Source organism: Petaurus breviceps, unplaced genomic scaffold (assembly GCF_028583685.1).
Source record: "Petaurus breviceps papuanus isolate PSGF00001 unplaced genomic scaffold, PetGlider_PUasm1.0 90630, whole genome shotgun sequence".
In the NCBI taxonomy this organism is placed as follows: Eukaryota; Metazoa; Chordata; class Mammalia; order Diprotodontia; family Petauridae; genus Petaurus; species Petaurus breviceps.
This window is the reverse complement of record NW_027187291.1, coordinates 3,158,831-3,185,413: the sequence shown is the minus strand read 5'-3', so window position 1 is coordinate 3,185,413 and position 26,583 is coordinate 3,158,831. Positions and strand designations below refer to the sequence as shown.

General features: G+C 37.5%; 1 protein-coding gene across 7 annotated transcripts in view; it reads left to right on the top strand.

Moving 5' to 3' along the window:
• SPOP (speckle type BTB/POZ protein) overlaps nt 1–26,583 on the top strand; it is an 89,268-nt gene that overhangs the window by 40,449 nt on the left and 22,236 nt on the right. For 5 of the 7 annotated variants that reach the window (XM_069064392.1, XM_069064387.1, XM_069064391.1 and 2 more), the window contains 4 exons: nt 21,835–21,983; nt 22,534–22,655; nt 24,806–24,957; nt 25,073–25,200. In XM_069064392.1, coding sequence (XP_068920493.1) covers nt 21,906–21,983; nt 22,534–22,655; nt 24,806–24,957; nt 25,073–25,200 — 480 coding nt within the window. In that variant the 5' untranslated portion in view covers nt 21,835–21,905. Of the gene's footprint in view, nt 1–21,826; nt 21,984–22,533; nt 22,656–24,805; nt 24,958–25,072; nt 25,201–26,583 lie in introns of those variants that run through there. The other 2 variants (XM_069064389.1, XM_069064393.1) reach the window with 2 other exon arrangements.

The window sequence follows — 26,583 nt, the reverse complement described above, 5'->3', positions numbered from 1 at the left end:
AGTCAAGCTTAGTTGTTGGATGATGTGTTTCTAACAAATTTTGTTCTTTTCCGTGATCACTGCCAGTGAGTACCAGTACCAGTACCAAGCCACTATTTAAAATATAAGATAAATTGGTTTTGGTTTTATACATCTTATTTGATAATTGATTTCTTGTTATTCAGAACCATAATGTTAAAAAGGAAATCAAAAGGGATCACATTTTCCAACACTATTTTATCTTGGTATTTTACTTTGTGCTGTTGAAAACTTTTTTTTTAAAGAACTGTTTTCTTTACTATAACTTCTTGTAGCATAGGAATGATATACTCAGTGACAGCTGAAAGTGACAGTTGGTTGGTAAGAAGGAAGAGTTATCTGAAAGAAAAAGGCATCACAAAACAGAATGGGTTAGAGATGGGAGAAGTAAAGGATTTTGAAGAGGAAATAAAAAAGCTAGATCAAGTTTCAAACAGGCCTAAAATTGTCAGTGAAGTTGCATCTCTCTTTTTTTTTTTTAAATATCCTTGGGGGCCTATAATTATGAATAAGCAAACTTTGATAGAAGAAAGGAAGGGAGGGTTTGAGGGGGTCCCAGAATTAGAGATTAATAGAACCACATTGGGGAAAATGGGGAGAGTCTGTTTAAAAGGATTAAAAAAGGTAAATTTGGGAGAAAAAAATTTAAAAAGAGATGCTGTAGTGAAATACCTTTATAATGCCTTTCCTATTAATTACCTTTTTCTTTTCATATATTTCCTTCTGTCAAATTCCCTGACATGGATCTCAGACCTTCATTTTAACTTGCTTCTACTGCCCTTTTATATTTTAAAGCAAATTCAAAGTTAAGGCATACAATAAACATGTTTTTTTCCCTTTCCCTTTTGTCTGAATAGCAGCCATTTCTGAGAAAAAATGCCATCTAACCAGAGGGAGAATTTTTTACTATCAAAAAGCCAGGAATTTTAGTAATTTATGCTCTTTGCAGAATTCCCTGGAATTCTAGATTTGTTAGACTGTGGCTACTGTTTGTGTATATGTGTGTGTGAGTATATATAAGTGTATATGTATGTGTTATGAATGTATATTATATATATGAGGATTATTGGATAGTACCCAAGAATGACCCTCAAATATGAATTCTCCTGTTTACCTTTGGCATTCCCCATTATCATTAGTGGAAGGAGGGATGTAGGAAACTTTGTGTAACTTGGAATTCTAGTAAAAAATTCAATGGCTACCAAATTTCAGTTCCCTGAGTATCTCAATAAAATTTGGCAGCCTCTTCATATTGAATTTTTATGTTTTGCCTTCCTCTTGCTTTTTTGCCAATAGCCATTTTCAGCTTCATTAACTCCAAACATTCACTCTTTTACCTCTTTTCTCCCCCTTCGTCTTTTGGCTCTGAAAAGTCTTCCCATTAATTATAGAGGTATTCATTGATTTCCACCACATTTAGGAATTGATTATTTAACTTTAAAAAACATGATATGATCCTAATTTAGCTGAGTTTTTCTGAAATGGTTTGTGCCATAACTAGGTGGAAGTAGGCATTTTAAAAAATACCTCCATATTGATATCAGACTAGAAAAATGGAAAATAAATATTGCTCGAAGTTCATATATTGTTTAGTTATTTACAGTTTTTTTTGTATTAATGAGGTTGTTTGTTGAGGTCTTTTAATTCAAAACATTAGTACAAGTATAGTTATAATATATTTAATTTAAAACTAAGTGAGGTCTTTGGTATAATTTTTTTCATTTTGTGTTTTTGTTTTTCTTCCTCACAAAACTAAATCTTGTTCAGGTCTTTGAGCACTTGGAAATATCTAAGTGTTACAAATGAAAATTGTTAATTTTCTAATATGCCCTGCAAGTAGCAAGGGTTTGAGTAGGGCTTCCCTTTCTCAAGTCATTTAGGCAGCCACTTGCCTAATAAATGCATGGATGGGCTTTCAGAGTTGGTCTTGTGTTCAGTATATGGGTTCCTTTTATTTATCAGAAAAGATTTTGAAATTGAAATTGGAGTAATTCGTGCAATAGTAGTAGAATAATTAGTGCCTGCATGTTTGTTGTTTTCATAGTACATGACTTTCTAGGATTTGTTCAGTTCTCCTTCAATCCATCTTTCTGTAAAAGTTTCTAACTTTAGCAGTTATGTCTTATGAAAGCTGTGTAATATGCTCTCCCTCTTTAATCTTTATAATACCAATGATGCCTAGTAGCATTAATTCCAATGATGGTTTACTACTCTATTTTAGTCCTAATTTTTATATCTATTTTGGCCTCCTTGTTCTATTGGTTTTTTCATTTTCATCAATTTGTATCTGGTTAGAGAATGCAACCAAGTCTTTATGAACTTTAATAAGGTAGGAAGGCATTGTGGCATAGTGGAGGTAGTGCTGAATTTAGTGTCAGGAGATCTGTGTTCATATGTATATCCCAGCTTTGACATAGGGGTTTTATTTTCCTGAGAGAAATCACTTCATCTCTCTGAGTTTTAGTTTCCTTATCTATATAACATGAGAATAGTAATAGTAAACAGTTGTTATGGAAAAGTACTTTCGAAACCTTAAAACCTGTTATACACATACGTATAAGAAAAATTGTTAAATATCTCTAAGGAAATGTCTTTAGTAGGTTTTTTTTAAGATTGAAATTGTGTATTAAAATGTAACACTGGTGTTACAGGATCCTGTTTATTGCTTGTGACTTTTTGGGGATCTTTCCCATTAAATGTTTTCAGTTCTTAAGATAAAATACATTTTAAAAAACTATAGCCACCCGCTGTGATTGTATTTTCCCCTTACTTTTGTTATTTGAGTTATTGGTGGTAAGACATAGTAGAATACAAGTTGACTTTTAAAATCATAATCTTTTTGGCTCAGGGTTCAAGAGTCAAAACTTGAAGGCAAAAACTAGACTGAATGTTCAAGTGACACTAAGGGGGAATTTTATTTTTTTGTAGTCATTTTCAAATAGTTTATTTATAAGAATGCCATAGGGAATAGACAGACTGGTAATCAGGCTTTCCCACAAGGTGTGGCTAAATTTAAAGGGTACCAAAGGTATAGGGGAATGGCCAAAGCCCAAGCTTTTAAATGGGGGAAGGAGGAGTACAACATTCTGGACTCTATTCCTGATCTAGGAAGTCAGAGACAGTTGTCTCCTCTTTCTTCAGGTTAGGTTGTTTCCAGTGTTCTGAGAGCTTGCTGCCAAAGCTGAGTGCGGGCAAGAAGTGGAGTACATTTAAGCCTTCCCATTAAGAATGAACTTAGTACTTTTATACAGGGAAGAAGAAGAAGCATATGAGTGACCATATGAGGGGCCTGGGAAGTCAGGACCTATAGAATGATAGCATACCATAGCCAGATTGCTGCAGATGGGGCCCAAGAAGGCTTTATGTCAACTTCATAGCAGGTTATGGACACAAACTCCTGTGCCTTCCCTTCCAGTTTTATGACAGTACAGTTTCCCAGGCTGATACAGTGAGGGACCAACCCATTCACCCATTGTGTAGGTGAGATTATGTAGTCACCCAGGTTTAGCCCTGGAGTCAGGTCATCTGATAAATTCCCACTGCTTTCTTGGATCTTCTTGGGGTCCTGGCTCATTATCACCCCATGCCTGAGGTTAAACCTTATCACCCTAAGTTTGAATAGCAAGAAATGGTCCCCAGGGGTAAACATTATTTAAAATAGGAAGCTGTCTTTCTATAATCTTTTTCATAACCAAACTCCTAGAAAAAGCTATCTGTACTGTGCTTCCATTTCTTCTCCTCTCACTTACTTCTGCTTACCCTCACCAGTCATCCTTGCCAGTCTGGTTTCTGACCTCACCAGTCAACTGAAACTGCTTTCTCCAAGGCTTTCAAAGATCTATTAATTACTAAGTCCAATAATATTTTCTCAGTCTTTATCTTTCTTGACCTCTTTACAGCTTTGAAACAAATTATTATGAACTTGAAAAATATCAACAAATGTGAATATTTCCATATACAAAATACAGAAAAAGTAGATTATATGAGATTATGAATCTGATATATACTGCTTACTTTTCTTTTCCTTTCTTTTTTTTTATTTTTTAGTTTACATCATTCATTTCCACAAGATTTTGAGTTACAAATTTTCTCCGCAATTTTCCCTACCCACCACCCCAAAACAGCATTCCCACTGAATATCCCCTCCCCCAATCTGCTCTCTGCCATACCTTCTCGATTTTCCAGTAGGGCACGGTGAATCTCTATGCCCCAGTGCCTATATATCTCATTTCCCAGTTACATGTAAAATATTAATAATAATATGTATATATATATATTTTTAAGCATTTGATTTTAAAACTTTGGATTCCAGATTCTTTCCCTTCCTCCCTTGTCACCCACTTTCACTGGGAAGATAAGCAATTCAATATAGGTTGTACATGAGTAGCCACGTAAAACATTTCCATAGTGGATATATTGTAGAAGACTGACTGTATTTCCCTCTATCTTATCCCCACCCCTCCCCCCACTTGTTCTGTTCTCTACTTTGAGCCTTTCCCTTTTTTTTTTAAATTTTAAAAATTATTTTATTTTATTTTATTTTGCTTTTTGGAGGGCAATTTGGGGTTAAGTGGCTTGCTGAAGCTCACATGGCTAGTTTTTTTGTTAAGTGTCTTGAGGCCAGATTCACTGAGCCACCTAGCCACCCTGATCCTTTCCCTTTTCAAAAGTGGGTGCTTCCAACTTCCCTCCCCCCTAGCCTGCCCTCCCTTCCATTATCCCCCCTCTCTTCCCCTTCCCCTCTACTCTCCTGTAGGGTGAGATACCCTATTTAGTGTGTATGTCATTCTCTCCCTAAGCCAAATTCAATGAGAATAAGGTTGACTCATTCCCTTTTGCCTTCCTGTTCTTCCCCTCCATTGTAATAATTTTCTCTTGCCTCTTCTATATGAGATAATTTACCCCATTCTGTCTCTCCCCATCTCCTCTCATTATATTCCTCTCTCACCTCTTAATTTCACCTTTTAAGTATCATCCCTTCTTATTTAATTGATCCTGCGCCCTCTGTCTATGTATATCTGTAGATATAGATATATATATATATACACATACTAACATTTATTCATACACCCATATACTCTCCTATATAGACATATATATGTATGTATACACATACACAAATATATACATTTCTATTCCCTTCAACTATTCTCATATTGAGAAAAGTTTTGTAAGTTACAACTATCGTTTTTCCATGTAGGGAATATAAGTAGTTCAACTTTGATAAGTTCCTTATGATTTCTTTTCCCTGTTTACATTCTCAAGCTTCTCTTGCTTCTTGTATCTGAATGTCAAATTTTTTATTCAGCTCTATTTTTTTCATCAAGAATACTTGAAAGTTTTCTATTCCACTGAATGACCATATTTTCCCCTGGAACATGATACTCAGTTTTTCTGGGTAGGTGATTCTTGGTTTTAATCCCAGCTCCTTTGCCCTCCAGAATATCATATTCCAAGCCCTTCGATCCCTCAATGTAGAAGCTGCCAGATCCTGAGTTATCCTGATTGTGTTTCCACAATATTGAAACTATTTCTTCCTGGTGCTTGTAATATTATTTCCTTGATCTGGGAACTCTGGTACCTGGCTATAATATTCCTAGGAGTTTTCTTTTGGGGATCTTTTTCAGGAGGTGATCGGTGGACTCTTTCAACCTCCATTTTGCCCTCTGGTTCTAAAACATCAGGGCAATTTTCCTTGAGAATTTCTCGAAGGATGATTTCTAGATTTTTTTTTTATCATGGCTTTCAAGGTAGCCCAATAATTTTTAAATGATCTCTCCTGGATCTATTTTCCAGGTCAGTGGTTTTTCCCATGAGATATTTCACATTGCCTTGTATTTTTTCATTTGTTTGGATCTGTTTAATAGTATCTTGATTTCTGATAAAGTCACTAGCTTCCATTTGCTCCAATCTAATTATGAAGGAATGATTCTCTTCAGTGACCTTTTGAGATTCTTTTTCCATATGGCAAATTTGGCTTTTTAAGGCATTCTTCTCTTCATTGGCTTTTTGAACCTCTTTTGCCATGTGAGTTAGTCTACTTTTTAAGGTGTTATTTTCTTCAGTCAGGTTGTTGATTCTCATTTCATAATTTTCTTGTATCATTCTCATTTCTCTTCCCAATTTTTCCTCCACTTCTCTTATTTGATTTTCAAAATCCTTTTTAAGCTCCTCTGTGGCCTGTAACTAGCTCATATTTTTCTTTGAAGCTTTTGGTGCAGGAGTTCTGACTACCTGTCTTCCTCCTGTTGCATGCTTTGATCTTTTTTGTCCCCAAAATAGGAGTGTAAAGTTGGGTTGCTCTGTTTGCTTTGCTTCCCTTTGCCTGCTCACATTGCTACTCAATTACTTGACTTTTGGGCTTTTTGCCACAGTAGAACTCTGCTACCAAAAATGGGAGCTTTAATTTTTGCAGCTGCCGAAAGTATTAGTTGGGTGCCCTCTCTGAAGCCTCCACATGCTCTGGCAACCTGGTCAAGCACCCCAGGACCTCCACCCTAGACAGCAATCCAGATCCAAGCTGGTTAAAGCAAGAGCAATTACCCCTCGACTGGTCGCTTGGTCCCCCTACACTCTGCAGACCGGGAGCTGAAGCTGCCACACACATGGTAGCGGCCCTTGGTGCCTTAGCTGCTTCTCACAGGGGCAAAGGCTGGGTCACACTCCGAATTCCCAGGTCCCAAAGTCCACACTTCACTGATTTCTCACTTTGTCCTTAGCATCTATGTGTTGATAATTCTGGAAACCACCATGGCTGCTGGTGATCTGAAGTCTCTCCAGCCAGGGGCTGGTCAGGCCACCCTGGGATCAGCTCCCAGAGTGCTGTGCTGGCTGCTCCCTGCCTAGTGGCCCTCAGCAGGAGGTTAGCTTCTCTGTGTCATTTGTGGGTTCTGTAGCTCCAAAGTTTGTCTAGTCATTTTTTACATGAATTGGGGGAGGTGGGAGCTGGAGCTGTGAGGAATCCTGTTTCTACTCTGCCATTTTGACTCCGCCCTATATACTGCTTACTTTTCAAAAATACATAAATTTAGCCTAGTAATATCAACATGACCTTTTGTGTGTATCCCCTTCTGAACTTCCTTTCTGCTTTCTCCTCTATTTTTAAAATGTTTCATTGATACTGTTTTCTTTCTTGACATCAATGTTACTACCTCCTTGGCCCCTTACACAACACCCACAATTCTCCACCTTCTCTCAGTTCTCTGAAGCTTTTGACCCTGTTGACTCCATAATGCTCTTCTCCTGGTTCTCCTCAATTTTCTTTTCTGTATTCATGTTCCACCACCAATCATGGGTGCCACTTAGACTGGGCCACATTTTATCATTATACCTTCTTTCTTTGTGATATCCTTAACTCCCATAGGTTCAACTGTTATCTCTTGATATCTCTTGACATCAAGATCTATATATTAATCCCTAGTCACTCTCCTGAACCCTCCAGTCTTTCAGACTACCTTTTTTGGTGTCTCCAATTTGATATCTCAGACTTCATGTGTCCAAAATGAAACTCATTCATACTCCCCTCCCCAACCTACCCTCTCTCCAAACTTCCCTATTTCTGTTGAGGGCATTTCCATCATTCAATTTAGCCTAGTTTTCAACCTCCTTCAAATTCAGTTCTTAATTTTTCCTTCATCTGTCATATCCAACCAATTGCTAAGTTTTGTAGATTCTACCTGTATGACATCTTTCATATTCATCTCTCCACTCATGTGCCCACCGTTCTAGTTCAGGCCTTTTATCTGGATTATTTCAGTAGCCTCTTAAATGAATTTATGGCTTCTATTTTCTCTTCTCTACTCCATCTGGCACATGGTTGCCAAAATAATTTCCACAAAGCACACTTCACTATTTTACCACCCTGCTCAACAACATTTTATGGCTCTTCATTGTCCCTAGGAAGAAATACAAACCTTGGGGCGGCTAGGTGGCGCAGTGAGTAAAGCGCTGGCCCTGGAGTCGGGAGGACCCGAGTTCGGTTCCAGCCTGAGACACTTAACACCCACACAAAAATACTAGCCGTGTAACCTTGGGCAAGTTACTTAACCCCAAAATTGCCCTCCAAAAGGCAAAAAAAAAAAAAAAAAAAAGAAATACAAACCTTTCTGAACTCTTAGGTCCTATAAAATCTGGTTTCAGCCAAGTTTTCTGACTTCATTTTGAATTACTCTCTTCTGCACATTCTACATTTTCATTGAATTGTCCCACTAGCTATTTCCTGAACTTAACATTCCATTTCCCACCCCTTTTCCTTTTCCTAAACTGGCCCCTATGCCTGAAATGTACTCCCTCACTTTTTAGAATCACTAGCTTCTCTTGAGGCTCCTGTAGGAGGTCTTTACTAGTATTTTTCTGGATGCTCACTGTTCTTTCTACCCACAAATTATTATGTATATACTTAACTATTTTGATGTATCCTTCCAGTAGAATATAGGCTCCTTGAAGGAGTTTACAATAGTAGACATTGAATGAATGTTTGTTGGATTGGGTTGGAAACTTTTACATGATCTACAAGGTCAGCTCCTCCTCCCTCCTATTTGTATCCCAAGATCTCTGTTTCCTTTCTCCTTGCTCCCTGACTCTGAGCTGAGGATGATTTTCTTTCCTCTCGCCCTGATATAAAAAATTCCTAGTTATGGCTCTTGGCAATGGGAACTAAAGCTAATAAGGTAAAACCAGGTATCAGCTTTAGACTTCATTCATACTCTTTTATTTGCTCCTTGTAATATCTTAAGACTTAAACTAATGGCCCTTGCTGAATAGTCTTATATAAAATTTAAAAATAAAATCTGAATAGATAATGAAAATCTTTCTGACAGACCTGGTAGAAAGCCACCCAGTCTCGTTACAAAGCAAATGTGTACAAGAAGCAAAAGGAAATACTGACAGGTAGATATGTAACCCTGTTTTACTACTAAATATTTAGTCTTATCTCCTCTCCAAAAGAAATCAGATTCCTGCAGTGTACAAGGTATTAGTAGACAGCAGACATCATTTCTTCTGTTTTTCTAGACCCTTTAAGGAAGGGGAGCAACTGTCAGGTGAACCTGACACATTACCCTAAAGCTAACAGATTAGCTGAAAAAGCAAAACCATTAAAAGTCTCTTCTTTAAAAATGAGAACAAATGGTGTGAGAAATAAAAGTTCAGGGTCTTTTTGTCTTATATTTCATTTACTCCAACTCTTTTTTCATTTAGGTATTTTTTTTCCTAGCCAGATAGTTATGTATTATGTGATATTATGGCAGTTTGTGTGACTGTTTATGTTGGATAGATTTTTATAGATTTTATTTTAGTGTCTAAATTTCACTTGGCTCCAAGATTGACCTGTTTTGACCCCAGTAACTTGGCAGTCTTCATTGCTGAGTGTAGCTTTAAACTTACATTTACCAAGGTGAAGTAGAATACAGAAAGCTCATTTATGCCAGTATAGGTTAAGAGATGTGTACTCTTTTGCATTATAAGCACCTAATTTTAAAGAAAAGATTTGTAGTTGATTCTTGATTATGTCCAGTACTTGAATTTCAAACCAGGCCATGATCCTGGGACTAGATTGCTAAAGGTCTTTCAGAACCACTCTTGCTCTCATTTTCTTTAATCATGCTTTGTTGAATTTGGTAATAACTAGAACTGATGTTATTGTTTAATCAAACTATATATACCACCTGCGTTTCAACAGAAATTCTTCCCTTTTCTTGCTTTGAGTTAATCATCACTAAGCCATTCTTAGTGGTATATGTTTAATGATGATCACATAAAGATCTTCCTCATCAGCTATTTATTAGTAACCACAGGGAACCTGGCTTTCCCATGGCATTATACTATGTGGGTACAATTTTCCTAATCAGTCTCTTTGGAAGAGAAATTACATTTTAATTCGTTCATTATACACTTGTGAGGTAGGTAGCAAAGGTGATCATTTCATTCCGCTTTTACAGATGAATGGGCAAACTTTTTTTGCTGTGCTCACTTCTAGGTCTAAACTTATTTACCTGGGCCATACAGTTCTGAGAACTGATAAACAGAACAAAGACTAGCAAAATGGAACTGTTTAACTTATGTAGGCAAGCAAGAGCAGTTGTAGTAATTTGAACCAGTAAATCCCAGTATGTCCTTTGTGAAAATCCCCCCTCCCCTTATGCTAAAGGAGTTAAGACTTCAATTAAGCGTGTTACTCTTTTCTATTTCTAACTGGACAAGTTGTTTTAGAATCTTCTGAGAAGGATCAACATTCGAGAATAAGAAGATTTTCACTCTAATCAAATTTCAAAATTAGTGTAAATGTTACGAGCAAAAAAGCAAAATGCATAGAGATTGTTAAAGGTCTCAAAAATCCATAGTGGAAGGAATACTGAATTTTAACTCAGACCAAGCAGGGTCTGCTGCTTGCTATCTTTGTGATCTTCAGTAATTCATTTACCTGTCACCCCCAACTCCCTCCCTGTTTCTCCTCTGTTTCTTCATCTGTAAAATAATGTCACTGGATTAGATGATTTCTAAGGCCCCTTTCAACCCCCAACTTTATTTATGTAAAATATAACGTCATTTATACTACTCAACTGAAGTAATGTATGTAAAATTTCCAAAACATTACAAATAGTGCACAGGAAATGTTTTGATAACATAGGGGAGGATGTATTTTTTTCTGTTTTAGCCTAGAACTCATTTTTTTTTAGTATTCTTGGGGGGGTGGGAGTAGGTAGGAGGAGAGACAGTGAGAAAAAGAATTTATCTTTTACACAAATGATAAGAGAAATAGGTGTTTTAATTTAATTTTTCATTTGATGATAATACATCTTAATGGAACACTTGAGTAAAACTATTTTTCTCACAGAGTAACTCTCTGGTGTAACTGGAATGGAAATGCTACCTTAAAACAATACATGGGTTTCATTCTGCTCTATAAAAAGAGTTTGACTAAGTAGATTGCCTTATTTGTGTGTTTGACTTAGAGCCTCAGCACTGTGTAACAATGTCCTATGTAGTGCTTGGCATCTTGATATTTTACTTATGATGAAAAGAGGTTCTTGCCTAAAAGCCCTATGCAGGTTTTCACAGTGTCATTGGATGAAGTGGGTGTTACTGTCTTTTATTCTTTTAAACTCTAATCTAACCAACAGAAGCCAGGAAATTCAGTTAATACTGTTGGTCTGTCTCTACTTTCCTGAGTCTGTATATTGAATTTTGTAATGAATGTTTTTGTAGTGAATGTCCTCTTTTGAGCCTTTTAGCATTAGAATCCTAATGTTAACCCTTTCCCTCCCATGGCTTAAAAAAAAACTTTCATAGAAAAAATAGTACGTCAAAAGAAATGGGAACTTCATCTCTGCTAGTTTCCTAGTTATAAGGAGTTTGTGTTTATGTGTGTAACTGCCAAGTTTCTTTCTTTCTTTTTTTTTTTTAAAAGCAATTGGGGTTAAGTAACTTGCTCAAGGTTACACAGCCAGTTATTATTTTTGGGTGTGGTGCTGAATATCTGAGCCCGGATTTGATCCAGGTCATCCAGACACTGGAGCCGGTGCTCTTACTCGCTGAGCCACCTGGCTGCCCCGAAGCAATTGGGGTTAAGTAACTTGCTCAAGGTTACATGGCCAGGTGTTTCTGGGTGGGTGCTAAGTGTCTGAGCCCGGGATTCGATCTCCAGGTGTTCTCAACACTGGAGCCGGTGCTCTTACTCGCTGTGCTACCTGGCCGCCCCATAACTGCCAAGTTTCTATGGTTTAAAGAAAGAAATCCTATGGTTGAGTATGTAGAGGAGCAGATTAAATGCATGCAGATATCTGATGTTTCTTTTTAGATTAGATTGAAGAAAGTTTAGATGTCTCAAGCAAAAATAAATCCTTCTAGGGGATGCTAACTTCTATTCTTTAATATATTTGTAGGTAATACTGAACTATAATTGGTGATCCATGTGGTATAATGAGGAGGGAGAGGACATATATATTTCAAATAGCAAATTGTAGGTAATAAAATCATTGAAATTTCTACAGTAGAAACTCAGTTGAAACTCGGTGTCTCTCTTGAGATGAAACCATAGGGACCTTGTCCAACATACAGTCAAATTGTATTAGCAAGAAGTAGTATTTAAACATAATTTGATCAAGATTTGTACAGGACCAGAAAGACTGTGGTATTTGGCTCCTTTAGAGCTCAGAGGACTCCAAGACATTTTGCAACCTCTGTGTATTTGTTGCAGTGAAATGACTGTTATGTTTTCTAATCTCTTGCACCTTGGACACATTTTTTACATGGTATTGGGGGGGGGGGTCAAACCTTGAATCTGTTTGTCATTTAGATTTTCTGAGCACCTTATGAACTTAGTAGAAAGGAACCTTTGAATGAATCATCTCTCAAAAGAGTCTTTCTTTGGGCTATGATAATTATAAGATGAATAGGAGGAGCTTTTCAGTTAAGGAAATTATTTTTCTTTGCTTCTTTTCCAGCTCTTGTTTTGAATTAAGGTGACCCCTCTCTCTCTCTCTCTCTCTCTCTCTCTCTCTCGCTTTTTGAAGTCAGATTTGAACTCGGGTCCTCCTGACTTCAGGGCCAGTGTTCTATTCACTGTACCACCTAGATGCCCCTAAGTGACCCTTCTTAACCTAGAAAGAGAAATCACTATTAATGTGTGGGATGTGTTAAAATTTTTCACTCTTTCAGAATTCTTAATTCCTTGTTGCTATTGGGGGATTTTAAGACTAGCCTGTTTGTAGAATCTACATACAACTGTAATTTTGAAAAAAGAGAAGCCTCTGTTAGAGGATAGTTTTTACTTTTTAACTTCAAGTACTTGGAGAACTGAGCTACACTTTATTTATTTTTTTTTTATATTTTTAAGCAATCGGGGTTAAGTAACTTGCTCAAGGTTACACAGCCAGTTATTTCTGGGTGTGGTGCTAAGTGTCTCAGCCCGGGATTCGATCTCCAGGTCATCCCAACACTGGAGCCGGTGCTCTTACTCGCTGAGCCACCTGGCCACCCCTAAGCAATTGGGGTTAAGTAACTTGCTCAAAGTTACACGGCCAGGTGTTTCTGGGTGGGTGCTAAGTGTCTGAGCCCGGGATTCGATCTCCAGGTCTTCTCAACACTGGAGCCGGGTGCTCTTACTCGCTGTGCTACCTGGCCGGCTGAGCTACACTTTAAAGGAGAAATGGATGGCCGTTTTTACATCGAGAATATTTCTTTGTTTGACCAAATATTTTATTTCAGATGCTTCTCTTGCAGTAGATTCTGAAACTGTTTGCAGGACCTTAATATTATAAATCCTTTGGACTGGCTTTTTTTTCTCTAGCTGGCAGAGTTTTTTTTTTTTTTTTAAAGCAATCGGGGTTAAGTAAGTTGCTCAAGGTTACACGGCCAGTTATTATTTCTGGGTGTGGTGTCGAGTATCTGAGCCTGGATTTGATCCAGGTCATCCCGACACTGGAGCTGGTGCTCTTACTCGCTGAGCCACCTGGCTGCCCCGAAGCAATTGGGGTTAAGTAACTTGCTCAAGGTTACACGGCCAGGTGTTTCTGGGTGGGTGCTAAGTGTCTGAGCCCAGGATTCGATCTCCAGGTCTTCTCAACACTGGAGCCGGTGCTCTTACTTGCTGTGCTACCTGGCCGCCCTAGGGAGTTTTTCTTCTAAGTGGGGTTCCGGTAATAAACAGCACCAGGCCATACCACTGGACATAATTCACAGACACCCTGTGAATAAAAACTTTGCTACTGTATCGCTAGATGCATCCAAATAGATGTTGTCTAAAAAACAGTGTATTTAGCTTAGTTAAGAAAGCTTTAGGGCATAAGTAAAAAAAAAAATAAGCCACAGGTTAAGATTTGTAAGGCCCAACCCTGTGTAAATCACTGAGCTTCAGAGGACTAGTGTGGTACAATAGTAAGAACAATGTACTTCTAGGCAGAAAATCCAGGGTAAAGGCCCCTTTCCCCCCCACCCCCGCCATTACCACCTTTGAGACCTTGGACAAGTCACTGCAGTCAGCAAATACCTAAGCACCTAACTATGTAACAGTCATTGTGTGCTAGGCACTGGGGGTACAAAGATACAAAATAAAACCTGTTCTCAAGAAACTTACATTCTTTAGGCCTCAGCTTCTTCATCTACAGAATGAAGGGTTGAGTTAGATGGTCTTGAAAGTGACTCTTCCAGCTCTAAATCTGTGGTCTTCTAATTTTCTGCCTTGTTCTAGTTGTAAACCTCCATATTTAAGAGATAACAAGTGTTAGATTCTCCCTGTGTATATTTTTGGGGTCAGAGAACTGTGCCAATATATTCAGACAGACAGCTAGTTTGTGCTGGGTAATCTAAAAGGGAAAGAATGAGTCTGAGACACAAAAAAAGATGACCATTTCCCTTTAAATGGCAATAAAAGTTTTGCCGTTTTTGTTTTTGTGATAGGAAAAAAAAATTCTCGCCTCTTAAGGTGAGAATTATTTCATATTTTAACCTTCGAGCTGGCTGATAAGTTCCCTCTAGGGACAAGGGCTATTTGCAGTTATTTATAATCTAGAGAGAAGGGCACTAAGTCTATAAACAGCTGGCTCACACAGAGACTTTAGGAAGCACTGTGGAGTGTTCTGTTGCTAATCCCCTTGACTTCCGTGGTTTGGGATTCCTTCATGTACCTTCTTGCTTATACTCTGTTTGGCTTTATCAGGAAGAGCCTTGCTGCCCAGGCTACTTCTGTAAAACTGTATTATTCTTGAATTGGAAGTGAAAAGTAACCTGAAGATTACCTAGACTTCTCTGTTCTCTGAGTTTCAGAATCCAGGCCTACTGGGAAATAGCTGCAAGCTGGAAAAAACTTCATAGGTACTGACATATGCAAGTAACCATGTACTTGATTTGGAATTTTCCTTGTATTTGACAAACAAAAACATTTTAACTCTGTTAATTGGATAAAGGTTTGGGCATATAAGGATGGAAGTTTACCTAAGGCTACTACTGTCTTGATCTAGCTTTAGAAAAATTCAGTAACATATCTAGTTTTGTGTATGATGTGTATGTGTATGTGTCTTTTCTATAGTGTTTTGCCAAAGCAAAGAATGATGGAAGGTACATTCCATGAGTTAGTTTTAAAGGGCAGTGGATGTGAAAATTACAGATCATATCCCAGTGCAGTAAACTCAGGGAACTGTCCAAATTATCATGCTAGAATTTTATTGCTTTGACTGTAGCTCGAAATAAATGGGTCATTGACTGGGTTTTTATTCTTACCTATTGTAAATAATATTTTTTTGTTATAGGATGTGGCCTCTGTGTGGGTATGTATGTATAAAATATGAAATTTTGACAGTATTTCTATATAATCATTTGTGTGCAGGGAATTTCACATATATCTCTGTAAATTTTTCTTATAACATTCCCTGTCTTCTTTTATGACATGGATTATACTAATTGATTCTTTTGTCCTCATCTTACCAGAATGAAGTAGAACTAGAGTTCTTTACAGTTGGAGTAAGATGAGTTGATAAAGGGGTGGCTAGGTGGCGCAGTGGATAGAGCACCAGCCCTGGAGTCAGGAGGATCTGAGTTCAAATTTGGCCTCAGACACTTAACACAAATACTAGCTGTGTGACCTTGGGCAAGTCACAACCCCAATTGCCCTCCAAAAAGCAAAAAAAAAAAAAGATGAGTTGATAATTTTCTTTCAGGGTTCCATAGTAGTACAGATGTGGCCAGATTCCTTATTACCTATGATAGCTATGTGAGACAAGAACTTCTAATAACAACCCTCATTCAGGAAATGGATTACTTCTAATGTACCATATCTAAACCCTTTTGCCTTAGTTATGTCTCCTTTACAAGATGGTCACAAACCGACCCACAGTTTGAAAATTTTAATTGTAAAGATTGTTAGTTTAATTTGAAAGTATAGTTATAAAGTTTTGATATAACAAAGAAACAGACATCTTTAACTAGAACTGTATATTCACATACAAACAAAAAGTGTTTCATTCTCAAAAAGTGTACTTGTTTACTAGAAAGAACACAAAAACAACTAGCTCTAAATCTTTCCTTCTGTTATCCATTGCTATTTTTATCCCTTGTTGATGGTCTTTGGGATTGTCCTAAGTTTCATTTTAAGAGGTGTCTGAATAAAAAAAACCCCACTGTACTTTCTGTAACAAAAATCCATTAGGCTAGGTTGAACTGCCAAAAGTTTGCCCTTAAAACTCAGATGAGCTTCGCAACAAAGGAAGTCAGTGTGACCTGTAATAATCTGTCCTTGGGGTAATGTGAAGGAAGTTATTGCACCCTGGACTACATATTATTGAGTACACACTAATAAAGGAACAAAGAAAACTCTGTAGGTCATATTAATCCTCAGGTATTATGATTTGTACATGTCTTCCTTCCATGTCTTCTATTTTTCTTTGTCAACAATCTTTTTGGCATCTTCTGTTTTGGAAAGTGTAAGCGTCTCTCAGTTTTAAAATAGTTATGACACTGGAATTTTTCCTTACTTGAAAACTGAGCCGCATTTTAAGTCCAGGCCAAAAAAAAAAAATAAGGTGATATATTTTTTAAAAGGAAAAATAATCTCCAAATACAGCAGATAGTTGCTGGAATTTACCTCAAACCATGCAACTTAAAAGTTTGTATACTGATTCCATATTTCTTTCATTAATATGCATGTTTTAAGACCGACCCTGCTATAAGGATTACCCACAGCAATCATAAATCTGATGTGGTTGTGCCAGTCAATAGAGTTTTAGGTTCCATGGATGAGTGGTTTGAATTGAAGATAAGATGGGAAGATCACTTGGGAAATAAAATGAAATATAAAAATGACTGCAAAATGTGTCCGCAACACTTTGCAAAGACTGTTCTAGTCTAGCTGTGCCCACTGTAGGATAAACTACTAGCATTTTATTCCCTCTTGTACAACTCTTCTTTGCCCCAGAAAGAATCCTGGTTATATAATCCCTAAGCAGAAGTATTTTAGCTCAAACCATTTCCTGATTTACACTAGGAGTTGCTTCTGTGGCTTTAAGTGATGCAAGTTATATTTCTGTAATTATCTCCTTCTTCCCTTTCATTTCCATCAACATTAAGTCAAGCATTCCTTTATACTTGATTAATAACTCACCTTGGCTTTGGTGGCTGAGATTTTAGGTGCCAAAATGGCATCAAGGCCTAGTTTATAAATCATCCAAAAGTCTAAATTAGTAGTCTTCATTTATGTCATAGTTTTCATTTCATTGTGAATATTGCACATTCAGCCTTGTCAGAGCTAAAGAGCCAGTGTTAACAATTTGAAATAAAAGCAAAAGAAAAATTAATGAGTTTGGACAGAAATTAGATAATTTAGTACATTATATTTTATTTGAAAATACATTCTATGGATTAGATCAAAGTCAGTGACAATTTTTCAACTTTTCACCTATTTTCTTTTAGCCTAATACTTGTAGAATTCATACTGACAGTATTCTTTTTTCATATTGGTGTCAGTCTAACTTGAAAAATCCCTATTGTTACGAAAGAATAACAGTTTCATGCTTTCATAATGTCACTTGTAGGCATTTTGGAGGATCATATGGGGATTGCTATTAGCTGTTTGAAAATGCCTTCACACTAAACAGCCACACTGCAATACTTCTTGATATGGAAAGAACGAAAATACTTTCAAGTTTAAGATACTAAGGGCCTGGCTGTAAGAAATTCTCCAGTGTTGTTTGGGCTTGCCAAAATTCTGTCAAGTTCAGTAGTCTTTGGAAAATAACAAAAAAAATTTTTTTAATTTCAAATAAAAATTTAAAAGCATTTAAATGTTTTGTTTAAATTGCCTTTCACTAGAGAGAACGTCAATCTAAATCTGTGTGAAGCCAGTAATATATCTTATTACTAGCTGTTTCCTATAAAAGTTCTCAAAAAGATGACCCCCAAATAGATCTCATTTCTTTTAAAATTGTTTCTCCACTGGGCATCTGTGGCAACTGGCATGGTGTGCCAGAGAGTTCATGTAGCACCAGGATTCTGCTCTGATGAAGCACTTTACCAGTGGTGCCTGCTATGAGTGAAATTAATTAGATTTGTGCTATCCTAGTCAATTTCCCTCTCAGCAGGCATTGTGGATAAAGCTCATCAATGTGGGAGGAAGAGTCTAGTTCAACCAGATGCTGAATTGGACATGAAAAGAAAGAAAAGTGGAGTTAGTAAAGGAGAACTGGGTAACAAGAAACTAAAAAGAATGGAAAAAATTCAAAGAAACATCCATGACCGCAGTAGGATTTCTTCCATCTTTATGAATGCACCTTAATTTTAATGAGTATTTAAGTTAAGTAGATAAGTTTGAGGAATTTGCCATTTCATTAGTTTCAGAAGTTATTTAGTTGTTAGATAAATTTGTTTTTTTAACTCCTAAATAGCTTGTACAAAAAAGCCTGGCCAGTTAGATGCACACAGTTTTAGTCTGGACTGTTTTGTTAATATGATACATGAACAAATTGACAGCAATTCAGGCTACAACTTCTGTGTAGTTCTGTTTAAGTAATCGTTTCCATATTACTTTTTCATGTAGACTTAAAACCAGACTCTTTTGGCTTTAAATTAGTGTCATCTTGAGAACCAAATGGGTGATTTTAAATACACAATTGAAACTGATATTGTCTTATTTGATAGCTGTAACAGGAAATTCATTTTAAAATGTTAATTTTCCAAGTATTTTTCAAATAATATCCAAGTTATTTCTGTTAATTTCTTTGTTTGTTTTTTTTTTTTTTGTGAGGAGGGGAGGCAATCAGGATTAAGCGATTTGCCCAGGGTTATACAGCTAGTAAGCATCTGAGGCCAGATTTGAACTCTGGTCCTTATGATTCCAGGGCTGGTGCTCTATCCACTGCACCACCTAACTGTCCCTTTTCCTGTTCATTTCTAATGGATTTTTTTTTGTCCAAATGAGTATTGTTTTTAAAGTAGAATTTTGAACCCCACCCCTACCCTGAAAGAAGTGACCCCTACTGGTATTAGTACCTTAGTTGTGGAGCTCAAGGTATGGGTCAACTGCCGAAATAATCTTCATGCATAATCTTCAAAATAATCTTCTGTGTCACTCATTTAAGAATGTTTCTTTTTTGTCTCTAGGATAAAATAAAATTTTTCAGCTTGGCATTTAAAGTGCTTCCCAGTCTAGATCTAGTCTGTCTTTCCAAACTTATTTCACATTACTCTTCTTCTGTACCTTTCCAACAAGGACTACTTGCTATTCCCTAAATTTGAAATTCCATCTCCTGTCTCCCCATGCCTTTGCATAGACTGACTGACTCTCTTCATGCCTGGAATGTTCTCCTTTCTCACATTCAAATCTTAGAAACTTTAGAATAATCATCCTAGAGTTGAAAGGAACTTTTAGTGGCCATTCCTTTATTTTACAGATGAAGAAACTAAGGTCCAAAAAAGTTGAGTGACTTATCCAAGGTAATAGTTTGTGTCAGAGGTAAATTATGAACCCAGATCCTCTGTACCACTCCCCTCTCCCCTTCCTTCCAGCATAGACCCATTTTTACTATGCTATTATAGCTCTCATAATTTCTTTCAAAGCCTAGCTTAAACACCACCATCTAGAGCAGGCCTTTCCTGATCCCTTTAGTCGTTAGTGCTCTTTTCCTTCTCAAATACTCATGTGTATATTTATCAATTCCAAACACTCCCCCCCCCCCCCATACACACACATACACACTACCAATTTTTAAGGGTCCTGAGGGGAGAGACTTTGTTTTGCCTTTATATATTTAGGGCTTAGCACAGTGCCTGGCACAAAGTAGGCTGCTGTTGAATTCAGATTGAATTAGCAGATAAATTGTGGTATGGGGATACATTTCAGAGGAAATGCAAGCTGTCTTCTTCTTGGTCATAAGATCATCAGATCATAGAATTTAGAGTTGGGTGGGTCCTTAGAAGTCATCTGTTCTATCATTTTCATTTTATAGATTAGGGAACTGATTCTCAGAGAGGCTATGACTTGCCCAAGTTCATTCAACTAGTAATTAGCAGAGATGGGATAGTAATCAATCACAGAGGGGCAATTAATCTCTTGATGATAATGTAGCGTTCTACATTATAGAAATTAGAAAGGCCCCCAAATCACTATGTTGATTGAAAAAAACCAGCAGGACAGCCTTTGGCTGATAATTGGGATAGATAGCCATGCATTATAATTATATCACATTATTTCTCAGAATATGTTCTATTTGTAGAGGCAGAAACTCTGACTTCAGTTATACTTTATATGAAAGCACCGTATAGGAACAATGTCTGATTGTAGCTACCGTGTTTCCCCGATAATAAGACACTGTCTTATTAATTTTTTTGGATAGAAAAACACCAGAGGGCTTATTTTCAGGAGAGGGCTTATTTTAATGAACATTGACAGCAATTTTAATAAACAGGTAAATGTGAACAAAAAAAATGTACCTTTATTCAATAATGAATTCAATAAAGAACAGGATGACGCGCTTACTGCTGCAGCTCTGATTGGATGCAGCTCGGAGCGTGGCGTGCGTTTCACGGGGGGGGGGGGCGGTGCATACAGAGGGTACCGTAGGTAGCGCAGGGGATCACCTTCACTACAGTAGCAATCTCAATAGGGCTTATTTTCGGGGGAGGGCTTATTTTAGAGGAATCTTACACAGTAAGGGGAGGGCTTATTATCGGGGAAACACGATAATTTTCTCTCACCAAGTGAATGCTTTTCATTCATTAACTTATGAGAAGGGTCTTATCCTCATTGAGAGCAGCCTCAAAGGCATGCTAGAGTTAAAAAAAATTCTTGTCTTTGAGACCCATTCATTTCAGTGTGAAGTTATCCATCTCTATCCTCGCCATAGTAATTTAAATAAGTACTGTCTTCTAAAGAACATCAGATAGTAAAGCCAAGCATTTTAACCCTTTCTCTGTAATTTTATTTCCAAGTTGACCTTAATATTTTCCCTCATTCCTTTATAGGAATAGTCTCTGATAAGGAGTCCAGAGTTAACAATGAAAATATATTAAGATTTAGCACATCACCAAATACCAGGTATTCTCATGGCCTCTGGTATATCTAGAATCTTTGTAGCTAAGTCCAGACCTCTATAAGGTATTTCCTATTCCTAGGCAGTGTAGGAGAAAAGAGATTGACAATATTGGGAGGTAGCAAGGTCCTGGTTTCTTCATCTATAAAATGAGAGTGCTGGATTTTGTGATCTCTGAGATGCTTTCAGCCCTACAGCTATAATCCTATGGAAAAGAAACCTCAGCTAAGCACAGATTTTCTTCAGGGAGAGCATTGTCTTTTATATTTGTTTTTTCTTGGCTTTCTACTCTCTGCCACCAATCCTCACTCCTTAGCAGTCTCCAAAAGTACCCAAATCCATTTTAGCAACTCTTATCTTTTTACTTTAGTGGCATTTGACCAGAAAAACTCCAACTGTTTATTATAGTGCTTAGAGAAAGCAAACAGTTTGAATGGGAAAATGAAGCCCTGAGAAGTGATATTTAGCTTCAATAAATATTTAACCTCAGATGGAAGTGGGTATATATGGTATCCATACACTTAATACAGTGGTGTTAGTACGTTCTAGGATCAGTGTTTAGTGACTGTCTCATTAACTTTTTAGTGTGAAAACGTTTGTTATCACCTCTTTAAAAGACATCATTTTATTGGAGTAAATTAATTAAATGTTCAGTGTTCTTTTTGTATCTCTAGCATATGCATGGTATTCAAATAAAGAGTTAGATTAGAAATAATGTTTCTACTCTCAGGCATGTAAGACAGATAATAAGTAGTGTTCCTGGAGTTTTAACCAAATTCTTCTTGTTCTTTGGGATTGACAGAGTGAAGACTAAATAGAAAGGGTTTTTTTTTCTTCTAAACTTGGAAATTGAGTTTAACCTTCAAACTGGCGATGTCAAGGGTCCCGAGTCCTCCTCCTCCGGCAGAAATGTCGAGTGGCCCTGTAGCTGAGAGCTGGTGCTACACACAGGTAAGTTAATTTTTTTATATATTGATCTTAGAGGATTTTTGGAAGTCAGAAATGTGAAATTCTTTTCTATCCTGAGGCTTAACTTTTAAGTCCTTAAAGGGAGGGGATCATACCAGGAAATGGCCATCTAGAAGAGGAAAATATGCCTGTAGCCATGGTCTTTTAAACCTTCCAGACCATTGTGACACACAGCAGAACCTACCTGAATGATCTAAATTTTGTTCCAGAATCACAACTAGCACAAACTCTTTGGAGAAAAGGCAAAGAGAGGTTAATGGATACTTCATTTACTTCATTCTTTTGCCTCAATATTTTTCTCACTTTCAAACAAGTGTTTCAGGTATTCTTAAAAAATGTTGTGAAAGTGATCACCAGATATTCTCTGCATGTTGAGGCTGCCCTTGTCCCTGCTTACATTCCCTTGTTCATGCAATGGTGTTACCTTTAAGTTGGCATTAAACACAGGGAAGAGAGGGAAGATCTGAACTTCTCCCTGCTTCTTGTGGTTGACTATTCTTCACCGAGTTGCTTTCTGACTTTCTGTCTATAGATCAAAGTAGTGAAATTCTCCTACATGTGGACCATCAATAACTTTAGCTTCTGTCGGGAAGAAATGGGTGAGGTCATTAAAAGTTCAACCTTTTCATCAGGAGCCAATGATAAACTAAAATGGTAAGGAACACATTCAGCATAATGAAACTTATAAGAAGTGTTTCCAGCAGTATTAGGGTTTATCTAACACGGATACAGGAGAATGCAGTCTTTAAAAAGCCTTCCTTGAGCACCTACTGTGTGCATAAGACTGTATCAAGTGCTTAGAGAAATACTTGGTCCTTGGCATTTTATTCAGATTCATGTTCTGGCAAAGTATGTGCTAATGATTTGGGTAGCATATACTTGCTGTGAAGAGAGGCTTAGGGTTAGGCTCCTGGCCAGGAAAAGGTGCCATAACTCTGGCATGGCCTAGAAGGGTACATATGCCTTGTAGATTGAATGTGGCAGGAGCAGCATCGAAATCGATGCTGTGGATTCAACTTGTGACATTTACACTTTAGATAGAACACCTTAAGTATATAACTCTCCATTTAATCTTTGTTTTAATTCATCTTTGGATTTATATTACTAGCTATCTTTGTAAATTACCTTTGTAAATCCAGTTAGAAACTATATCTATAAAATAATTTCTAGAGGAAATATAATAAATTTGCCTTTGTCTAAATGACCTTCCCTACTCTTCTCCCCTCAAAAAACTCTGAAAAAAACAAACAAACCCAACAACCCTAAATAACCCATGCTTAAGGGAAAAAAAAAATCCTTCATGACCAGATTTGGTAAATTTCTGTCAAATCATTATACACTTGATATATTTCTCTTTATATATATATATATCCCTCTTTTAGTGGAATTTTTGCTATCCCCTGCCCAGACCTATGCAAAAAAAAAAATCCCTAACATTTATTAAATAGCCTTTGCTGGATAGAGAACACTGTGCCAGGTATTGGGACAGATGTTTAGATAAAACACTGGTCTTAACAGTGGGGGGTTGGGAAGGGCAGAGTAAGAAACCAATAAACAAAAATAGCTGTAATACATGATATTACATTAGTGTGTTAGATACAAGATGACGTGATCTGAAAATGAAATGATCAGATCTACTAAAGAGAATCAAGGAAGACTTCCTGGAAGAGATAGTATTAAAGATGGGCTTTAGATGTTATTAATTCAGCTGACCAAAATGGGCACAAGAAACAGCCTTTGAAAAGGCAGGAAAGCATAGTGAAGGTTTAGAGTGGGGAAAGTTGTTCATTTTGGCTTGAACATGTGGAAGGCAATAATGAGAGCTAAGACTGAAAAGGGAGTGTGGAACCAGGTTGTGGCCTTGAACCAGAAAAGTCACTGAAGAGCTTTGATGGGAGGAATGATATGACAGATTTCTGCCTAAGAAGGATTGGTTGTAAGAGAAGAAAGGAAAAGTTTGAAATAATTGTGGGGAAGGAGTAGTTCACAGATAAACAGTTCCACAGAAAAAGAATTGCTGCTTGTCTGAAGCTATAGGAAAAGAAAGTATCCAATAGAAGAGAGATGGACTTTAGTGCTAGAAGCTGAAGAGAGAAGGCAAAGGATAACTGAAAAGAAGGCCATTGGATTTGGTGACTAGGTCATCATTGATAACCTTATAGCAGTTTTTAAGAATTGATATGGTTTAAAGCCTATTTATAGGGGATTGAGAAGAGTGGATATGAGGAAAGTAGAAGTATCAGGTGTAGACAATTTTTAAAAGAAGTTTAGCAATGAAGGGGGATTAATTAGAATGGTCAAGGGAAAGTGTTTTGTGTTATTTTTAAAGATTAAGGAGATCCGAACATGTTTAGACAAATGAGGACTACCTGTGGGAAAAATTGGAGACACATGAGAAGAGGAGTTGACTACAGGAGCAAGCTAGAAAGAATTGGAATTGGGGCAGAGGATCAGGCTTTGAATATAATTTAATTTAAACTAGGTGAGAATTAGGGATATCCCATCTGTGGCCAGAGGGAAGGAAGAGAATAAAAGAGAAAAAAGGTTGACTGGCCTAACACAGGCTATTTAGTTAGGAAAAAGAGGAGAAACAAGTGATTTGGGGGATTATGAAAAAAGGAAAAGGAAAAATTAAAATACTAAGTGAAAATTAGATCAATCTAAAATGCCCCCGATGTATTTTATTAATAAATGAATAGATGAACTATGGTCCTCGAGGGAATGTTCCATATTACTGCTTGAGACCAGAGCCATGAGAACACAGCCACTTTTAACTTCATTCCTATCTTGTTTGTTCTGGGCAGGTGTTTGCGGGTGAATCCAAAAGGGCTAGATGAAGAAAGCAAAGATTACTTGTCATTGTACCTGTTATTGGTCAGCTGTCCAAAGAGTGAAGTTAGGGCAAAGTTCAAATTCTCCATCCTGAATGCCAAAGGTGAAGAAACAAAGGCCATGGGTAAGTCTGCTCTTCTTGGGGTGTCTTGGTGCGTTGGCCCGTTGTAAATCCCTCTGCTGTCTAGTTGTGACTTCAGGCTGTATTTTTGAATCACTTTATTGATGTCTTTTTGTAGAGAGCCAAAGAGCATATCGGTTTGTACAAGGCAAGGACTGGGGATTCAAGAAGTTCATCCGTAGAGATTTTCTTTTGGATGAGGCCAATGGTCTCCTTCCTGATGATAAGCTCACACTCTTTTGCGAGGTAAGTCCACTAATACTGTTGTGAGCCTGGCCATTCCTAGAGCTGGCCCGGTATGTTGGGCAATCCACTTGTTTTGTACAGGGGAGGAAAGAAGGTGGGGGGACCCTTAAAGGGCAATGCTGTGCACATGTTAGATTTGAATGAGAGGATCTGGATTCAGATTTCAGCTCTGCTATTTATGATCTGTGTGATGGGCAAGTCACTTTACCTCTCTGGGCCTCAGTTTGCCCATCTTTAAAATGAGGACATTGGATTAGATGATCTCTAAATCACACTCTAACTCTGTCATCTTATAAGCCCTGATTTATGGGATCAACTGAAGCCTGACTTTCATGATTTTCAAAGCTCCTGAACTGAAATGCCCTTCCTTACAAGATTTAAATGCAGGGACTTTCTTGGTATTTGTAAGGGCTGTGTTCTTTACCTCAGGATCTTGGGACTTTTCCATTGAAGGCCTTTTTAGGCATCTTTATGAAGGGCTGTTACTGACAATAAGTGCCTTCATTTGCTTCTGGAAATTTGAGGGCCTTATTTCGGGGGGGGGGGGGATGTGTGTGTGTCGATGTGTGTGCGCACATGTATGTGTATACATGCATTCATGCATGCATACATTGGATTAGTTGTTTGCTCTCTATTTTGTACCCCAGGAATCTAGTCAGGATCTGAATACTTACAGTTTATGCTGCTTAGGTACATCTGTAAGTAAGAAACAGTATTGATAGGAGAGATGCTCTAGGCCGATGCTTACCCTGTATTAAGAGGTACCAGCCATCATCCACTAGGAGAGTGTTAGAAAGGGGGGAGTTCTTAGACTTCAGTGCTTTGTTTTTCCCCATCTTATGGTCTGAGAGCCACTTTCTTAGCAGTGCCAAGCTACTTTGACACTTTGATGATGACAGCTTATATTCAGACAGTTTCCCAACTACTCATGAGAACTGTACAGTGGCAAAATCCTATCTGGAGGTAGAGGCAGCTGGTGGCACAGTGGATAGAGAGCTAGCCCTGGAGTCAAGAAGACCTGAGTTCAAATCCAGCCGCAGACACTTAGTAGCTGTGTGATCCTGGACCAGGTCACTTAACCCTGTTTCCCTCAGTTTCCTCATCTGTGAAAAGGGGATAATAACACCTATCTTGAGATAAGCCCTGTATAAATGTTAGTTGTTAGTATTGAATTAATGCCCCCATCTGATCAACAGAAAAGGAATCCTTGCCCCAAGGGATCTATGTTGGCTGCAGTGATCAAAGTTGGTAGTACCTATTTTGTTTTCCATGTCACAGTTTTTCCTGTGTCTCTATGCAAAAATTTTATGTCTGGTATGAAATTTGGGGAAAAATATTTTTAAGTACTGTGCTCTTTATATAAAATGTGGTTTTGTGCTATAG